We start from the raw sequence: 18,409 nt of genomic DNA, 5'->3' as shown, positions 1-18,409 counted from the left end.
TTGGGTTCTCTCTACTACAGGGGCTGGCTGGCAAATTTTAGCCTGGGGGGCAAGCACACAGCAGTGGCCCATGAGTAGCTGGTTAGCGGCCCGTCCTTCAAGGACCACTCTGTCCCCTACCTATTATTAAACTCCCCACATCAGTGCAGGGAAGGTAGATGGCAACTCAGACCTGTAAGTCCTCCAGCAGCAATGTTCCGACAGTTCGGATAACATCTTCGGCCCTTCCAGTCATTTGTAAACAGGGAATTCCTACTGCTCTCTGTGTCCATGACCCGGCCAGTGTCAGATAGGATCATCCCGGCCGGTACTGCAGGATAATGTTTAGCGCCCCCGTGCGTGCCAGCATCAGAATTCCCCGTTGCTCACAATGGAGGAAGCGACCGGAGCCGCTCGCTCCATTGTGTGAACTGACAAGGTTTTCTGCGGCCACTATTCAATAAATGACATGCCAGTTTCTTGTGGGGCCACTAGGGATCCCGGCCGAAATGTATACTATGTGTATGTATATATGCACTATGTGTATACACTCTGGTCGGGATTCTATGCCTTCACATACAACGTGTGTGCTGTATAGATCATGGCTGTTGTTGCAATTTGCAACAACGGCCGTGATTTCTACAACACATATGTAAATATGAGTAAATATGGTAAAATTCCACAGCAAAGCTTTCCACCGCAGAATCTCGCCTGTCTATTGGAGAGGGCACGCCCCTCCGCTGCCGCTGCTCTCTGGTCAAAGAAGTGACATGTCACTTCCTCGAGCAGCAGCAGAGGAGGAGCGTGCGCTGTCCCATAGAGAAGCAGTGTCATACTGAGACAGGCGGTATTCCGCGGCGGAATCCCACCTGTCTCAGTGTGACAATTCTGTCTGATTTACTCAGTGTGAACCAGGGCTGTGGAGTTGCTAAGCCCTGGTGTGAACATACCCCTATGGTACTTTTACACGGAGCGATAATTCGCCCGATCGCACGATTAACGATTTTGAATGAACGATGTTTTTTTTATAACGATCAGCGTTTAGACGGAACGATACTTTGTACGGAAAATTCACTATGCGATCGTTTTGCGATCGCTTAAGCCTATCTCACACATAGCTGAAATCGTTGATAGACTGTTTACACGGAACGATCTGCAAATATTTTGCGAACAATCAACGATGATTTGTGAACATGTTGAAAGATCAAAATGAACGATTTATCGCTTGTCGTTTGATCGTTCGCTGTGTTTACACGTACAATTATCGTTTGTATTCGATCGTTATCGTGCAAATTCGAACGTATAAGTATAAGTATATGGGTCGGCTCATCAAAGAAATGCAACCGTACCATAGACTTATATTGACAAAGTGACTTCTGGCCCCTTTCCAGAGCAGTAGGAATTCCCTGGTCACAAATGACCAGAAGGGCTGGAGACGTTATCCGAACTGTTGGAACATCGCCGCTGGTGGAAGTACAGGCCCGGGGTGCCATCTACCATCCCTGCACTGATGTGGGGAGGGTAATAATGGGTAAGGGCTGGAGTGCTCCTTTATAGGGAACCAATTAGCACAATTGTGCTGATGTGGTTTCCAGATGCACAGTATATAGATCTACTGTACTATACAGCACCCCGAGGCTACCAGCCACTGAGTATAAGATGATGGGAAAGCTGAGCGACCACATCATGCTGAGTATAAGATGCTGGGAAAGCTGGGTGACCTCCATCATACTGAATACTATACAAGATGCTGGGAAAGCTAGGTGACCATATTATACTGAGTACAAGATGGTGGGAAAGCTGGGTAACCTCCATCATACTAAATACTATACAAGATGCTGGGAAAGCTGGGTGACCACCATTGTAATGCCTACTGTACAAGATGCTAGGAAAGCTGAGTGACCACCATTATACTGACTACTATACAGGATGCTTGGAAAGCTGGGTGACCTCCATCATACTAACTACTATACAAGATGCTGGGAAAGCTGGGTGACTGCCATTATGGTGACTACTATACAAGATGCTAGGAAAGCTGGGTGACCGCCATTATAGTGACTACTATACAAGATGCTTGGAAAGCTGGGTGACTGCCATTATGCTGTGTGACCTCCATTATACTGACTACTATACAAGATGCTGGGAAGGCTGTGTGACCTTCATTACACTGACATACAGGATGCTGGGAAAGCTGTGTGACCTCCATTACACTGACATACAGGATACTGGGAAAGCTGGGTGACCTCCATTACACTGACATACAGGATGCTGGAAAAGCTGGGTGACTTCCATTACACTGACATACAGGATGCTGGGAAAGCTGGGTGACCTCCATTATACTGACATACAGGATGCCAGGAAAGCTGGGTGATCTCCATTATACTGAATACCAGATGCTGGGAACGCTGGGTGACGTGAGTATACAGAGAGGGGACAGGGGATCCCCCTCACCCATGTACTGTTCAGGGCCTGGTGCCCATACAGACCACCCCCCTCCCCTGCATATTTGGGCACCAGGCCCTGAACAGTACATGGGAAGGGGTACAGAATCCCCTCTCCCCTCACAGTACTGCTTACTAGGCCATGGTGCAGGGGAGAGGGGATGCTGTATAATTCATACTAAACATCCCACCCAGATACTGTTCAGGTTTAATGGATGCCCCCGGCCGCTAGACTCCGCCCCCGCAATTTTACCCGCGACCCCCCCCCTTATTTCCCTTACCTAGGCCATGGCAGACGGGGGTCCTCTCCTTCAGGCCCAGGCAGGAGGGGGTGGTCTGTTCTCTCTCCCAGGGCAGTGGGCACCCCTCACAGATCCTTGCAGGGAGGAGCCTGCTCCTTCAATGAAGGAAGAGCAACACCAGTCAGCCTCCACACCATCTCCCGTGGCGACCATGGCTCCGCCCCTGCGATCATGGCCCCGCCCACTCACCGCCGTTACTGACATTCAGCTGCCACAGCCCATGATGTACTGGAGGCACTGGCCCGGGGGCATATGCCACCCTGCCCCCCAGCCCGCCTCTGCTCTACTATATGGATAGTGTCATCTAGGCGGGGCTTCACAGCAGTTGGGCTCTCTCTACTATATGGACAGTGTCATCTAGGCGGGGCTTCACAGCAGTTGGGCCCTCTCTACTATATGGACAGTGTCATCTAGGCGGGGCTTCACAGCAGTTGGACCCTCTCTACTATATGGACAGTGTCATCTAGGTGGGGCTACACAGCAGTTGGGCCCTCTCTACTATATGGACAGTGTCATCTAGGCGGGGCTTCACAGCAGTTGGGCCCTCTCTACTATATGGACAGTGTCATCTAGGTGGGGCTACACAGCAGTTGGGCCCTCTCTACTATATGGACAGTGTCATCTAGGTGGGGCTACACAGCAGTTGGGCCCTCTCTACTATATGGACAGTGTCATCTAGGTGGGGCTACACAGCAGTTGAGCACCCTACCCACTCGGGAGATGGAGCCCAACTGCCATGAAGCCGCAGCTGGATGATACTGTCCATATAGTCGAGGGGGCCCAACTGCTGTGAAGCCCCGCCTAGGTGGTACTAGCCACTGATAAAATAAGGTGATTTTAGAGCAGAAAGAAGACACAGACAGGTGTTATACAGGTATATATTGTATGTGCAGCATCTAAGCTTGTGTAGACTAAGGTGGGTTACAATATCACCTGATTGTGGTGTGTGTGATTGCAGCTCTACTATAACTTGTCTCTATAGTATATACTGTAACAAAACAATTACATACAGACTATCACAGCACAGGGTTCATTCTTGGCTCAGCCTTTAGGGAAACAACTTCAGTACACTGCAATGGAGCGTTTCCTTCAGCTGATCTTAGGGTCCTTTAACCAGATAAAAATCAGTCAGACTTCCTAAACTTCACCCCAAGTGAGATGCTCAGCAGCACCTAGGAAGACAGGTGCCCCTGAACCATGTGATGTAACCAATGAGGAACAATCACACTGTAACACCCATTAGATTCGGTATCTATGCGATCACATCATGGACCTATGCTACCAGTCACTGAACACCAATTTCATGCGACACAAATGATCCCTATTGATCTGTCAGTCTTGCTGTGTTAGTGATCTTACATAAGGCTCTATAAGGCCTCCACAGCATGAGCTCTTGAGTTTTCAGCCATTTACTCAATGGGCCACATTTACTGATCTGCTCGGAACCAAAAAACAACCAAAAACAACCAATGAGAGCTGACTTTTATTGTACCAGACGTCAACAAGATATAAAAGCTGCGATTGGTTGCTATGAGCAAGACTGGACAGTATCAGATGATTTTCAGTCACAGAAATTTCAAATCAAACAGACCTGCTATGTGTGACCAGTGTTGGACTGGGGTATCTGGGGGGGGCCCACCAGAGGAACACGTAAGGAACATGTTACAGCAATGTACTCCCCACATGTACATATGCTCCACAATGCGCAGGTCACCGGGGTGACACTGATCTCCCTTAGATGCCATGAAGCCTCTTCCTCCGTCACACCGGACCCCCCCAGCCCCATGTTTGTGTCGGCTGTTTTCTAGCAGCTGTGTTTTGTTTACTTTGTGTGTAATTTTCCAAATCTGCCATTTCCTTAACTCTTTGCAAAAGTGAGAGCGGAGGAGGCAGAGGCACACGGCTGCTCTGTGCTCCCCGAACAGTGCTCAGTGTGTTCGCCTTGGCCCCACCGAGACCTGGTTTTCTGGTCCTTTGCTGTGAATTACAGCTAGTATTCAGCCCCTGAGAGTACCTTCTGCCTTACACCGTCTCCTGTTCATCACCAGCCGCCATTAACCCCTAGGTGCCCCAGTAAACATTGGCTCCGGTAACAGGATGTTAATTGGTCTAATGGGTTTAGTGTCACCGTTCGATAATTATTCTGTATATAATGAGCTCATTATTTTTCCTGTTATTTTTCCCCTTTCATAGTCTGCACTAATATTTTCCAGGTAACAGAAAGACCTTAGACCATGTTCTGGATAGCAGCCGATCATTCTTCTCATTATCACTCCCGCCGTCTTATTTCTTTACTGACTTGTTTTGATATATTGTCTATTTTTATTTGCGGTTATGTTACTTGTTTGAGAGGTGGATATGTAGGTAATAAATATATGTGTTTCTTTGCTATTAGGTGTTTAATATTTATGCTAATTAGGTGTTTTGGTGCACTGGGAGAGGTAGTCTCCGGATCTGATCCACCCTTTCTAATGTATATCAACAGAGCCCCACCCCCAGTGCATCAAAACACCTAATTAGCATAAGTATTAAACTCCCAATAGCACTGGAACAGCACCGAGGACTTGGATAAGAAACTTACCTTCATCCTCGGCACCCAGTTTTCTCTTGACAACTGAAGTCTATTAATAAGCTAAACCTTCCTGTTCTGTAGAGATCAGTCACCTCTGTCGTCTCATCATTACAGGCAGGATTACAAGGACAGGTAACATCATTATACCTGATAGATAACACAGGATCCGTCAATCACAAAAGGTGATGGTCACCTCTCTGCACAGGCACAGCACATGCCCACAACAATCTCATGACAAAACATGTTCCACTGTGATGAATTTTAAATGCAGTATAGTTATATAGTTTTTTTAATGCATTGAATGTTGTTAGTCTTAGTTCTTTGTGCTGTTAGCAATGAAGTTGTAGCTGTAATTGTGGGGGGTATGTCCTGTTTCCATAGGATATATCTACGTCCCTCCCCAGTCTGTGGCCCTGGGTTCACATGATGCATCATCAGCGGCTCTTCCAATCAGTTATACAAGTTCTTGATCCGTTATCATTATTTGTGACTAGTAAATACATATTTTAACCTAGAACCTATTTCTTTTAATCAAGATTAACTTTCTCCCCTTTAACAGGGCCCTAGATGTGAATCAATCCCATGATGCAACATGTGTCCCCAGCACCAGCTCTGTCAATGATGGCCACCCAGAGTGTGCCGCCACCCCCTTACCAAGAGAGCCCACAGGTGAGTGCAGACAAACGGGGTGAAAGGATTAGAAACACAACCGCGACTAGAACTGTACTGAAGGCCTGATCTCACTCGCATACGGGACTCATCCAAAGTCTAAGGCAACAATTACTGACAGAATGCGGACCCATTCTAGTCTACAGGCCAATGCATATGACCATGGATGCCACTGTCAGTGCATTTGCCCAGAGCCAAGACCACAAAAAATAGGATCTGTCATTATATGGTCCGTAGATGCCATGTCTCCTTCACAAGTACACAGTCCACAAGTGCAGGTGGTCCATTATTATCTGTGGGCCACCCAAACCCATAGACTATGGAGGCAAATTACAGATGTGTGTGTAAGCAGCTTTACGTTCATCATAGACATTAGTGTTACCTGTTAAAGGAGAAGTACTGTGAAATATAATGCCGGTGGCCTTGACATATATGACAGCTCTAGATTGTAAATTTTCTTAAAGATTTGATACTTCCAACTCCATATACTGAATTCTGAAGTGAACCAAACTGGAAATATATATTTTATTTTTTCCCTTTTTTTTGTGATCATGGGTGATCTGAAGAGCAGAGCGCAGTCCATGTTCTGTGCTCTTTGGACCTGCCTTTATAATGCATAGTCCAGGATGGCGTTAGATGAAACGCATCCCCGTAGTCAGTGCCGAGCGCTCCCGAGGGGAAGAACTTTTCTCTCTTTCATGAACAACCTTAACCATCTGCAGAGGCTGAAGTCGCTGCATTCTGCACAGATTCATCAGCAGCTGGAAGAGGTTTAGGGCTAAAAGGATTAGCTGAGAGAATCAAATACCTCAGATCTGCAGAAATAGAAGAGTTAGTTAAGTGTGAAGAGTCTAATTAAATTCACATTTTACTGCAAATAAACTCATCACAGCTGCTGAACGACGGACCCTGCCCTCCCCGGGGATTCTCAGCCCATTCTCCTCCTCCTCCTGTTTGATTCTCGAGCACCCTGGTGATGTATTTCCAGCTATTGGTATAGCTCCAGCATATACTGCAGTACAGTACATATCGTGTATCCTCTACCATTAGTCCCTTTCCACAAAGAAATTTCCCTATTTCAGGCATGTACACACACATCACTTTCATGGGGACCTTTCCAGTTGTTTGCAAACAAATGTACATGAGTAAATTCAGCTAACCATTGCAGTCTACTATACAGAACTGTACACACAGGTGTCCAAAATAAAGAACATAAGATCTAGTTAGTAAGATATCATAGGGTTACTGTAATGTCAAATAACTAAAAAATTTTTTTACTGAGTCTGGTCATTACTGATGCACTAGGCAGATGCTGTCACTCCTCCCTTACTCTATGTGCGGTGGACAGTGTCAGCTAGGCGGACCCAACTGTCGTGAAGCCCCACCTAGATGACACTGTCCACTGATTAAGTTAACCGATTTTGGAGCAGAGAGAAGACACAGACAACTTTTATCCAGGTATATATCGAATGTGCAGCATTTAAGCGACAGTATCACTTTAGGGCCATGTTCACACGTCTTTTTTTAGGCCACATAACTGCCATTAATTTATAGTGATTGTACAAATAAAGGCTGTTTAATTTATAGTGATTGTACAAATAACGGCCGTTAATTTATAGTGATTGTACACAAAACAGCTGTTATTTGGCCTCAAATTGGCAGCAATCCTAAAAGATGGTTTACAAACGGACAAAAACAAGGGATGATGTGTTAACATAGCCTAAAGGAGGTGATTGCTTGTGCAATCTTTATTTTTCGAAGCGTCCCTTGGCAATAGGATTTACATATGGTCATCTTCTCTGGCTTATAGATAAACAGAGGTTCCTCCTCTATTAAAGGAGACCTGTCACCCCGGCTGCCGGGGTGAAGCCCACCCAACCCCCCGGTGGAGGCCCTTATGCTTACCCCTTCCTCGAAGTCCTGGTCCCGGACCTCGTCCCGTTGCCGAGAAATCCCTGTTGGGCTCACGAGAGATGAGTCTGATGCCCATATAGAATGACTGCTCCAGTCATTCTCTATAGCAGTGCTTCCCAACCTTTTCCACCTCGGGGCACCCCTACTAAATAATGTTCTACAAACTAAGAAAACGGTCATACAGGGACTCACAGGTGACGTCTTCTTTGATCTGAGGAGTCACTTTCCCTTTTCCTCTCCATCCAGTCCAGTCCTCCATGATGATTTCTTCCAGATACATTTCATATCTTCAGAACCTGCGAGACAAACAATTTAGGCTCCGCACATTTCTAGCAACTTCCTTTCCTTTCTCCCTCCTGTAGGCTCCTATAGTAACTGCACTGTTTGGTGTTATGTGCAGTAAAGCGAGTAGGAATGTGGGATGCCCCCTGTATGTAGGATCCCCTGCTGTGCCCCCATGAGCTAATAATGCCCCCAGAGGTTCCCCCATGAACTAATAATGCCCCCAGAGGTGCCCCCATGAACTAATAATGCCCCCAGAGGTGCCCCCATGAACTAATAATGCCCCCAGAGGTGCCCCCATGAACTAATAATGCCCCCAGAGGTGCCCCCATATACTAATAATGCCCCCAGAGGTGCCCCCATAAACTAATAATGCCCCCAGAGGTGCCCCATGAGCTAATAATGCCCCCAGAGGTGCCCCCCCATGAACTAATAATGCCCCCTGCTCTGCCCCTAAAAAAAAAAACATCCTACTCACCTAATCCGCGCTTTGTGGCTGCAGGCGGAAGCTCTCCTCCTCCTCTTCTGGCTCCATCTTGCGAGCTGCGGGGACGGGACGTCCGGCAGGCGTGATGACGTCACATCATCACGACTGCCGGAGAGGTCACGTCCCGGCCTCCCATAGGCTGCTGGTATGAAGTGCCGAAAGCCTCTGTGAGTGAATGTAGGAGCAGGATGCTGACACTTCCTGCTCCTACATTATGGTCACTTTAATGTTCCGCCCGCTCATAGTGCGGGCGGAACATCAAAGTGATCTGTGCATCCCGAGAAGCTGCGCGGCCGCAGCTTCTCTGGATGCTTAGAGTGACAGCGCACATTTCCCACCGGGATCCCACGGCACCCCTGGCGGGTTCTCCCGCCACGCCAGTGTGCCGCGGCACCCCGGTTGGGGAACGCTGCAAACACTGGAAACATAGCAAACACTCAAGAAGAAAAAAAAATCAGAAATTCATCCCTTCATTTTCTCATTTTATTCCAGTTTTTTTCATGTTATGATTTGAAATGGGAACTATAAAAAGAAATGTTCTCTATATCCACCAGGAAATTAGACATGTCCCCTGCCTCCTCCATAGGAATTTGACTAGTGTGTGCAGCAGCAGGAGCCTCCCCTCTCTGCACCGTCAACAATAGAACAAAACACTGCTTCACCGCTTGGCTAAAACAGGTTAGGGCCCTATCAAAACAAAACGATTATCGGACGTACTCTTGTTCCGGACGATAATCATTTGGTGTAAAAGCGCATATTAAAAAGCAACGATCAGCTCAGATGCATGAAGTTCGCTGATCGTTGATTTAAAACACGACCTAAATTGACGATAACAACAGTAACAGTGTGCTGTCCGCCATTCTGTTCAACAGGTTTGCTGCCGCACTCTTCTATGGGCGACTCGGACAATTGTCTGGGCAACCCCTCTTGCGCCTCCCCGCATTGACGGGTCAGCGCTCGCTTGCCCCTAATATCATGCTGTCTAACAGGACCATTGGAAAAACATGGCTGCCTTCTTCTAGAAACAGCATCACATCTGTCCCCAGGTTGCAGCTCTATTCTGTTGAAGTGAATGGAGCTGAATCGTAATACCACACTTAACCTGAGGACAGGGGTAGCACTGTTTTTGCAAGAAAGTAGCTGTGCTTTTTCTAACCCTGGATAACCCCTTTGCCTACCACCCAATGAAGTATACTCCAGAAGGAAAAACCTAGAATCTGCCTGGGCTATTGCATAGCAACGCACAAACCATGCAACAAGTAACAACAGATCGATAGTCCTGGCTGATCTATAGTAGTCACTGGGATGTCTGGAACCTCATACCCTCTGATGATGTATGTGATTATTGCAAGCAATATTGAAAATGTAGAATATTCTTTAAAGGGGTACTCAGGTGAAAACTGTTTCTTTCAAATCACTGGTTTTAGAAAGTTCTACAGATTTGTAATTTACTTCTATTTAAAAATCTCATGTCTACCCATACTTATCAACTGCTGTATGCCCTGCAGGAAATGGTGTTTTTTTCCCCCCAGTCTGACACTGTGCTCTCTGCTGCCACCTATGTCCATGTCAGGAACTGTCCAGATTAGGAGAGGTTCTCTATAGGGATTTGCTCCCGCTCTGGAACAGAGATGTCAGCAGAAAGCAGCGTATGGGTATGTGCACACTGAGCAATTCTTGAGGAATTGAAGCAGAAAGTTTTGAGGCAGAATTCAAGCTGACTTTAAGCCCCCCATTGACTTATATAGGATTCCTCTAGCAGATCTACAGCAGAAAATTCTGCTACAGTGTGAACAACAGAGCAGAAAACCCATTGAACATATTGTACATATTTTACATGAGGAATTTTAAGCTGAAATTTCTCTTCAATTTCTCACCTAATTCCTCGCCTTTTCCTCAGTGTGCACACACCCTATCAGAGTGGAAATAAAACAACACTTCCTGCAAGACATACATCAGCTGATAAGTACTGGAAGACTTGAGATTTTCAAATAGAAGTTAATTACAAAACTATATAACTTTCTAAAACCGGCTGAATTTGAAAGAAAAAGATTTTCGCCGGAGTACCCCTTTAAAAACAGGTTGGCTGCCTTTGAGAAAGGAAGGAAAGTTTAGGGTAAAATACAAAAAGTTTCAAAAAGATTCACGTCAGGAAAGTTTCATCTTTATCGCAAACTTCAGTAGTAAATGGAGAGTTAATATAACGTTCGGGGCTGTGACCCGGCTGATTCCAGCATTACCTATTATTAACCATACCTATTATTACCCATCAGGACTAAAGGAACGGCCAATCTCTCTCATCAGAATTTGTACAATTTGCCGATATTTCTGAGCTGTTGCAAATTAACACTGATTCTCTCATTATTGAGCTTTGCCGGCTCATTTGCATGGCTCATTTGCATAGCATCGTATGCCGTGTTTAGTGATAAATATTCATAAACCTGTTTCTGTGCATTTTTTACGGGTAAAGGTCATGTTGTAACAAATTGTATCCTGTATCCGCCGCTCGCCGCTTACCCAGGGCGTTCGTAATAGTATTTAATGTCAAGTGGAGTTCTGCAGGTAAATACGTGTAACCGGACGGAACACCTGACATAGCGGATTACCATAGAAACGACATTGGAAGGAGTAGCCGCATATGTTTATAGCATTGGGCGCGGATATAAAGACAGATTAATGGTGCAAGCATGTGCATGATATATAAAATGTATGATTAGGTGTATAGACCAGGGGTAGGGAACCTTGGCTCTCCAGCTGTTGCAAAACTACAACTCCCATCATGCCTGGACAGCCAAAGCTAAAGCTTTGGCTGTCCAGGCATGATGGGAGTTGTAGTTTTGCAACAGCTGGAGAGCCAATGTTCTCTACCCCTGGTATAGACAGATGACGGCTAGTGAAAGTGCTAGGCCCTCGTCATTGGGGTATACAGAAAGTACAATACAAGAAAATATACAGAATAGGAAAAACTGAGAACTATAGATTTATAATAAGGGTACAAACACACACACACCGTATACGCAGCGTGTTTTCTGTTGTGATACGCAGCAGATTAGATCTAAATAACTGAACACAGCATCAAATCTGCACCATCAAATCTGCTGCGTATACGGTGTGTGTGTTTGTACCCTAAGGGAAAACAGTGATGCGGTTTCTATAAGAATCAGATGCCTGCGATACAAAGCAACGTAAAATGATTCCCCATAAAAAGGTTATTCCAGATTTCCTCTCACGGGATCTAGCTGCAGTTGTGGATGGGTTCTACTTGCCTAAGATGAACCGAAAATCTATGAATTCTCCTCGACTAGGACTGGAGTTGTAGGTGAAGTTTGGAAACAAGTAGCATTACCATAATAAAACTCTTCCAATGAAGGATTTGCTGACTTTAGAGTTAAAGTGTCACTGTTAGAGATGAGCGAACCTCGAGTCGATCCGAACCCGAACTTTCGGCATTTGATTAGCAGTGGCTGCTGAACTTGGATAAAGCTCTAAGGTTGTCTGGAAAACATGGATACAGCCAATGACTATATCCATGTTTTCCACATAGCCTTAGGGCTTTATCCAAGTTCAGCAGCCACCGCTAATCAAATGCCGAAAGTTCGGGTTCGGATCGACTCGAGCATGCTCCAGGTTCGCTCATCTCTAGTCACTGTCGTTTAACATTTTTTTGGCAGAAATCAATAGTACAGGCGATTTTAAGAAACTTTGTAATTAGGTTTATTAGCCGAAAAAGGCATTTTTATCATGAAAAAGCAGTTTGAAGCCCCACCCCCGGTCTTCATAATTTTCTATGGAGAGGGGAGGGGTGGAGGGAGATGAGGCACCAAAATAGGACAACAAAGAGTTAACCCCTAGACGACCCTGGACGTACAGTTACGCCATGGTAGTCTGTCTCCAGACGACCCTGGGCGTAACTGTACGTTTCTCCTGCTATGAAGTGCGCTCCAGAGCGGAGTGCGCTTCATGGGAGGTGGGGATCACGCTGCAGAGTGTCATTAACCCCTGTCACTTACCGATCGGGACCCCCGCAGTCGTCTTATATGCTGGAAAATATGGTGGATATGCAATTTACTTCTATTTAAAAATCTCAAGTCTTCCAGTACTTAGCAGCTTCTGTATGCTTTGTAGGAAGTGGTGTATTCTCTCTAGTCTGACACAGTACTCTCTGCTGCCACCTCTGTCCATGTCAGGAACTGTCCAGAGTTGTAGCAAATCCCCATAGTAAACCTCTCCAGCTTTAGAGAGAGGTGGCAGCAGAGAGCACTGTGTCCGACTGTAAAGAAAAGAACATTTCCTGCACGACATACAGCAGCTGATAAGTACAGGAAGATATGAGATTTTTAAATAGAAGTAAATTACAAATCGATATAATTTTTGGAAACCAGTTGATATGATACGGGCCATAAAACACAGTGTGCACTCGTAATCTTCTAATTCAGCCGTCATTTCTATACAACTGCAGGGAGATGTTAATTTGGATAATTTCTTATAATGTGACCTTATTTATGCCGAATCCTTCACAACGGCCGTGCATTTTTCATAGTAATAAGCCAATGTCATCAGCGGACTCATTGCGTCTGTGTGGTTTGACTTTCCCCCGGCTGGATGGATTACACAAGAGGTCATTCTTAAATCTTCCACTTTCCTTCTATTCCTGATCCAGCTGATATGAAATAAAGATTTATTTCAGGAAGGAGAAATCTATTTAGAGATAAACTGTTTTGCTTGCAGCCGTAACAATGGAGCGAGGCGCTGGCTGAATTGGCCCCCAGCAGCTCTATAAATCTGAAGCCTCACCGTCCTTCCCTGAGCAAGATGCAATAACACCGTCTCAGCTGGTGGTTGTTTTGAAGCTGGGAGCTGACTAGTTCCAGATTTACATTTTCATTGCGTTGGGTCGCTGCTCCTTTTATCTCCGCTGCCTCTGTCCTTTTCAATTAGAGTTGCGATAAACGAGGAAAGGGAGCCGTTGGCGCGCGTCTGCGGTGCGCTGCATATCACACTATGAAGATTGTGCTCAGATTGGAATAATCGCCCACATATGGCCCAAAATATAGAACAGAGCCAGCTTAGAAGCCAATCTATGAGCACCGGGTGGCTTGTTTACCAGCCCGACGTAAATACTTTATCCCAGGACTCTTCACGGTGACCTTGTCTTTGGTGGATCCTTCAAAGAAGCATTTCTCCACTATTCCCTGTCCGCTCCCCATTCACACGCAACATATTCTGTATGACCTGCAACCTTCTACTGTAATCCTTTAAACCCTGTAAAGGGGTTGTCCAGCGGAAATCTTTTCCTTTTAAATTAACTGGTTTCAGAAAGTTGTATAGATTTGCAATTTACTTCTATTTAAAAATCTTAAGTCTTCCTATACGTATCAGCTGCTGTATGTCCTGCAGGAAGTGGTGTATTCTTTCCAGTCTGACACAGTGCTCTCTGCTGCCACCTCTGTCCAGAACAGTAGCAGATCCCTATAGAAAACCTCTTCTGCTCTGGACAGTTCCTGACATGGACAGAGGTGGCAGCAGAGAGCACTGTGTCAGACTGGCAAGAAAACACCATTTCCAGCAGGACATACAGCAGCTGAAAAGTACTGGAAGACTTTAGTTTTTTTAAATAAAATTACAAATCTATATAACCTTCTGAAACCAGTTTATTTAAAAGAAGAAGATTTTCACTGCATAACCCCTAGATGATCCTGGACGGCCCCACTCTGAACCGCCGCAATCCCGGGTGCTTTATGCAGCCCGGGACTGTGGCTATTAGCGGGCAAGGTCCGATCGCATGCCCGCAAATTAGCTTGCTAAATGCAGCTGTCAAAGTTGACAGCTGCATTTAAAGGAGACCTGTCACCCCCCGTGCCAGGGTGAGAGGCTCCCGACTCCCCGTTAGAGCCCCCTTTACTCACGTGATCCCGCCGGGTCCCGCTTCCTGAGCCGGTCGGGTCACGGAGATATGAGCGCCCGAAGCCCGGCGCGCGCTGACAGCAGAGTCAGATGCCCATAGAGAATGAATAGGGAGTCCGATGCTCCGTCATTCTCTATGGGCATCGGACTCTCACAGGTCCTCTTTAAAAAGCAGTTTTTGCCCATCCCTGGTGTCTAGTGTGTGTGTGGGGGGGTGCCCCACAAAAAAAGCGCAAAAAAATCCCGCAGTGGAAAATTGCACATTTTTGGTTGCATCAAATCCAGAAGAATTGTAATAAAAATCGATCAAAAGGTCGCATATGCGCAATCAAGGTACCAATAGAAAGTAAACATCATGGTGCAAAAAAATGACACCTCACACAGCCCCATAGACCAAAGGGTAAAAGCGTTATAAGCCTGGGAATAGAGAGATTTTAAGGAATGTTTATTTCTCAAAAAGGGTTTGAATTTTTTAAAAGCCCCCCCCCCCCAAATTCATGTTTTTCCAATTTCACCACACTGAATTTTTTTCTGGTTTCGCAGTGTACTTTATGCATAAATTCAGCCTGTCATTGCAAAGTACAATTAGTGACACAAAAAATAAGGGCTCATGTGGGTCTCTAGGTGAAAAAATGCAAGTGCTACGGCCTTTTAAGCACAAGGAGGAAAAAGGGAAAACGCAAAAATTTAAATTAGCCCGTTCCTCTAAGGGTTAAAGTTTGGATTATCCTGTCTGCTTAATCATTTGGTCGAAAAGTTGTTTAATTGATTGGTGTGCAGAGTTTGTCGATTGATGTAAAAGTGCTATAAAACCCATGGAAAGCTGCCAATATAAACCTACAGGCCCCTGCAACCAGACTTTGGCCCCATGTCCTCCTCCTGTTTTTAAAGGAATAATACAGCTGTATAGTGCCTGTGCTGTATAGTGTGTAGTGCCTGTGCTGTATAGTGTGTAGTGCCTATGTAATAGTCTTATATAGTGGGCAGATAGCAGTGCTACAGTGCCACAAAGCTAACCATCTGGACATACAGAACAGGTGTAACAAGTTGCAGGAATAGGCTGGATGATGATCCTAAGCGTTAAGGCCACCATATACAAAAGTGGCGGCCAAACATCTATGCTTCCTAGCATGGCCGAGCATTTATGTGATCTCAATGCAGGGAAGGGGGAGCAGCTGCCAGATGGCGCTGGTAGCAGCTTATCTCCCTGAGAACAAAGGAATTGGGAAATAGAAATCGAGCTAGCCCAATCCTCCTCTCTCCGTTCTCGTTTGTTAGGAGGTCACCATACACCATTAAATGGTTGAGCGCTCCCACCAAAATCAGCAAGTTTAACCAATACATGATCAATTTGTTTTTCCTTTTTTAATTGTTTATTTTCAGGGTTTAAATACAGTATAACCAAATGATAGATAAACATTATTTATAGTGTAAGGCAAATATACCCCCAAAATATGAGAAACGTTAAGTCTTCCAGTTACACCGTGCAAATGAAGGGGGCACAGAAGATCCATGAAACAGGTGGGACCATCATGAGGACCATACAGTAAATGCTGTAAGAACCTAAAGACTGTATTCCACGGGGCGACTGGAGGAGCTCCTCATTCCCCGCTTGCTGCCGCCGCTAGTACACGCGTTCTGGGGGGGGGGGGGGGGCGGGGAGCTGATTTCTAGATCGTCCGGGCAGCCCATAGAGGATAGCAGCAGTCTGCGAACCCGAACCCGAACGTTCGGCATTTGATTAGCGGTGGCTGCTGAACTTGGATAAAGCCCTAAGGCTATGTGGAAATCATGGATATAGTCATTGGCTGTATCCATGTTTTCCAGACAACCTTAGAGCTTTATCCAAGTTTAGCAGCCCCCGCTAATCAAATACCGAAAGTTCGGGTTCGGATCGACTCGAATCCGAACCCGGTTCGCTCATCTCTTAATCCAACGTAATGACGGAGTAAGAAGTAAAGTGTGTTATAGAGATGAGTGCAACTAGAGCATGCCTGGTCCCTCCAAGCTTGGAAGTGAAGACATTTGAATCCTGGTTGCTGAAGAAGTTGAAGGAAGCCCTAGAACTGCCTGGAAAACATGGATACAGGGTATGGCCTATGGCTCTATCCATGCTTTCCAGGCAGTCCTAGGGCTTCCTTCAACTACTTTAGCCACCAGTAGTCAAATGGCGGTGTGACCTGTTCGGCCCTCCAGTGCCATCTTCCTCGTCTTGGAAAGCTACTGGACATTGCATGCATGGTTTTGCTTGCACAATGCTCGACACATGTAAAATTTCTTCTTCTGAGAAGGCCAGAAGGAGGGAGTGGAGCACCGGAGAGCAGAAAAGGTAAGATCTTTTCTGCTTTCCTGATAACCCATATCAGGTGCCCATATACTTTACTCTGGTGTCAGTCAGCTGAACCCACCACCTTTAGGAGTAAGGTTGTCTAAAGTGTATAGTGGCCAAATATACATGGATAGATGGTGTCGGTGGAGAGAAGGGTGAGCATGTTGGGGTTTTAGCTATTACCAACCCTATTGTCCTGGGAGACAGAAGCTGCCATCAGAGCTATCTGGCTGTGGCCTACCCCTCCCTCCTTCACAGGGAACACACAAACCTTTGGCAGTGGTGAACAGTCATGTGTATGTGGAGGTCAGGAGATATAACTAATGGCCGAACAGATTAATGCACACATTTGCTGTTACGGGTAAAAGTGTGCAGCCACTGACCACAGAATGTAGGTGGCAAAGCAATCACATCGGGGAACTCTTTACTGTAAAGTGCTGCTGTTTGTAGTAACTTCTGACATGTCATCAGACATGACAAAAGTTACTGATCGCATCGGGTCTCACTCTGGGGGAATGTGTAGTAGTGAGCTCCATTTACCAGCCGTCAGAACATCTGATCCCTTGGATTGACAACCAAGGAGAGATGTGGCCTTTTGTGCATTACCTCCGGCTGTGTCGGTAGTAAGGGTAGTAAAGCAACAAAAATTGACAGAGGTTTGTAATTTACTTTTATTAAAAAAAATCTCCAAGCCTCCCGTACTTTTCAGCTGCTGTATGTCCTGCAGGAAGTAATGTATTATTTCCAGTCTGACACATTGCTCTCTGCTGCCACCTCTGTCCACGACAGGAACTGCCCAAATCGCCATAGAAAACCTCTCCTGCTCTCCAGACTGGAAAGAATACAACACTTCCCACAGGACATACAGCAGCTGATAAGTACTGGAAGACTTGAGATTTTTAAATAGAAGTAAATTAGAAATCTTTGTTTTTTTTGCTGAACTACCTCTTTAAGATCACAGTGGGTGTCTGGAGTAAGGCCCAGTGCATATTACAGTAATGATTTGTTTTTTATCCACAGCTGATGAGAATAAGGGCTGTTCAGACCATGAAGGATTATGCACAGTAAATTCAGCTTTCTCACACTCAGCTGTGAGAAATATTTTTGCCTTTGTGTATTTTCTGTATGTTCCCATTGACTGGCAGCAGGCAGAGATCCCGAAATGTTGAAGAATATACACGCAAAGTGTATTGAAAAGGTGCTTAGGTTTTTAAAGGGGTTTTCCAGTGAAAATCTTTTTCTTTCAAATCAACTGATCTCAAAAAGTTATATAAATTTGTAATTTACTTCTATTAAAAATCTCAAGTCTTCCCATACTTATCAGCTGCTGTGTGTCCTGCAGGAAATGTTATTTTATTTTCAGTCTGACACAGTGCTCTCTGCTGACATCTCTGGTCGAGACAGGAACTGCCCTGAGCAGGAGAGGTTTTCTATGGGAATTCATATAAAACCGAGACAGAGTTCCTGTCATGGCCAGAGATGTCAGCAGAGAGCACTGTGTCAGACTGAAAATAAAACAACATTTACTGC

General features: G+C 45.6%; 1 protein-coding gene across 13 annotated transcripts in view; it reads left to right on the top strand.

Moving 5' to 3' along the window:
• PKNOX2 (PBX/knotted 1 homeobox 2) overlaps positions 1-18,409 on the top strand; it is a 316,712-nt gene that overhangs the window by 238,353 nt on the left and 59,950 nt on the right. For 9 of the 13 annotated variants that reach the window (XM_069947893.1, XM_069947897.1, XM_069947884.1 and 6 more), the window contains one exon: positions 5,854-5,963. The exons of 1 other annotated variant lie outside the window; for it this stretch is intronic. In XM_069947893.1, coding sequence (XP_069803994.1) covers positions 5,877-5,963 — 87 coding nt within the window. In that variant the 5' untranslated portion in view covers positions 5,854-5,876. Of the gene's footprint in view, positions 1-3,190; positions 3,402-3,436; positions 3,597-5,853; positions 5,964-18,409 lie in introns of those variants that run through there. 3 more of the 13 variants (XM_069947892.1, XM_069947891.1, XM_069947890.1) reach the window with 3 other exon arrangements.

Source organism: Dendropsophus ebraccatus, chromosome 12, assembly GCF_027789765.1.
Source record: "Dendropsophus ebraccatus isolate aDenEbr1 chromosome 12, aDenEbr1.pat, whole genome shotgun sequence".
Lineage (NCBI taxonomy): Eukaryota > Metazoa > Chordata > Amphibia > Anura > Hylidae > Dendropsophus > Dendropsophus ebraccatus.
The sequence above is the reverse complement of the archived record's forward strand: the minus strand, read 5'-3'. Positions and strand labels throughout refer to the sequence as shown.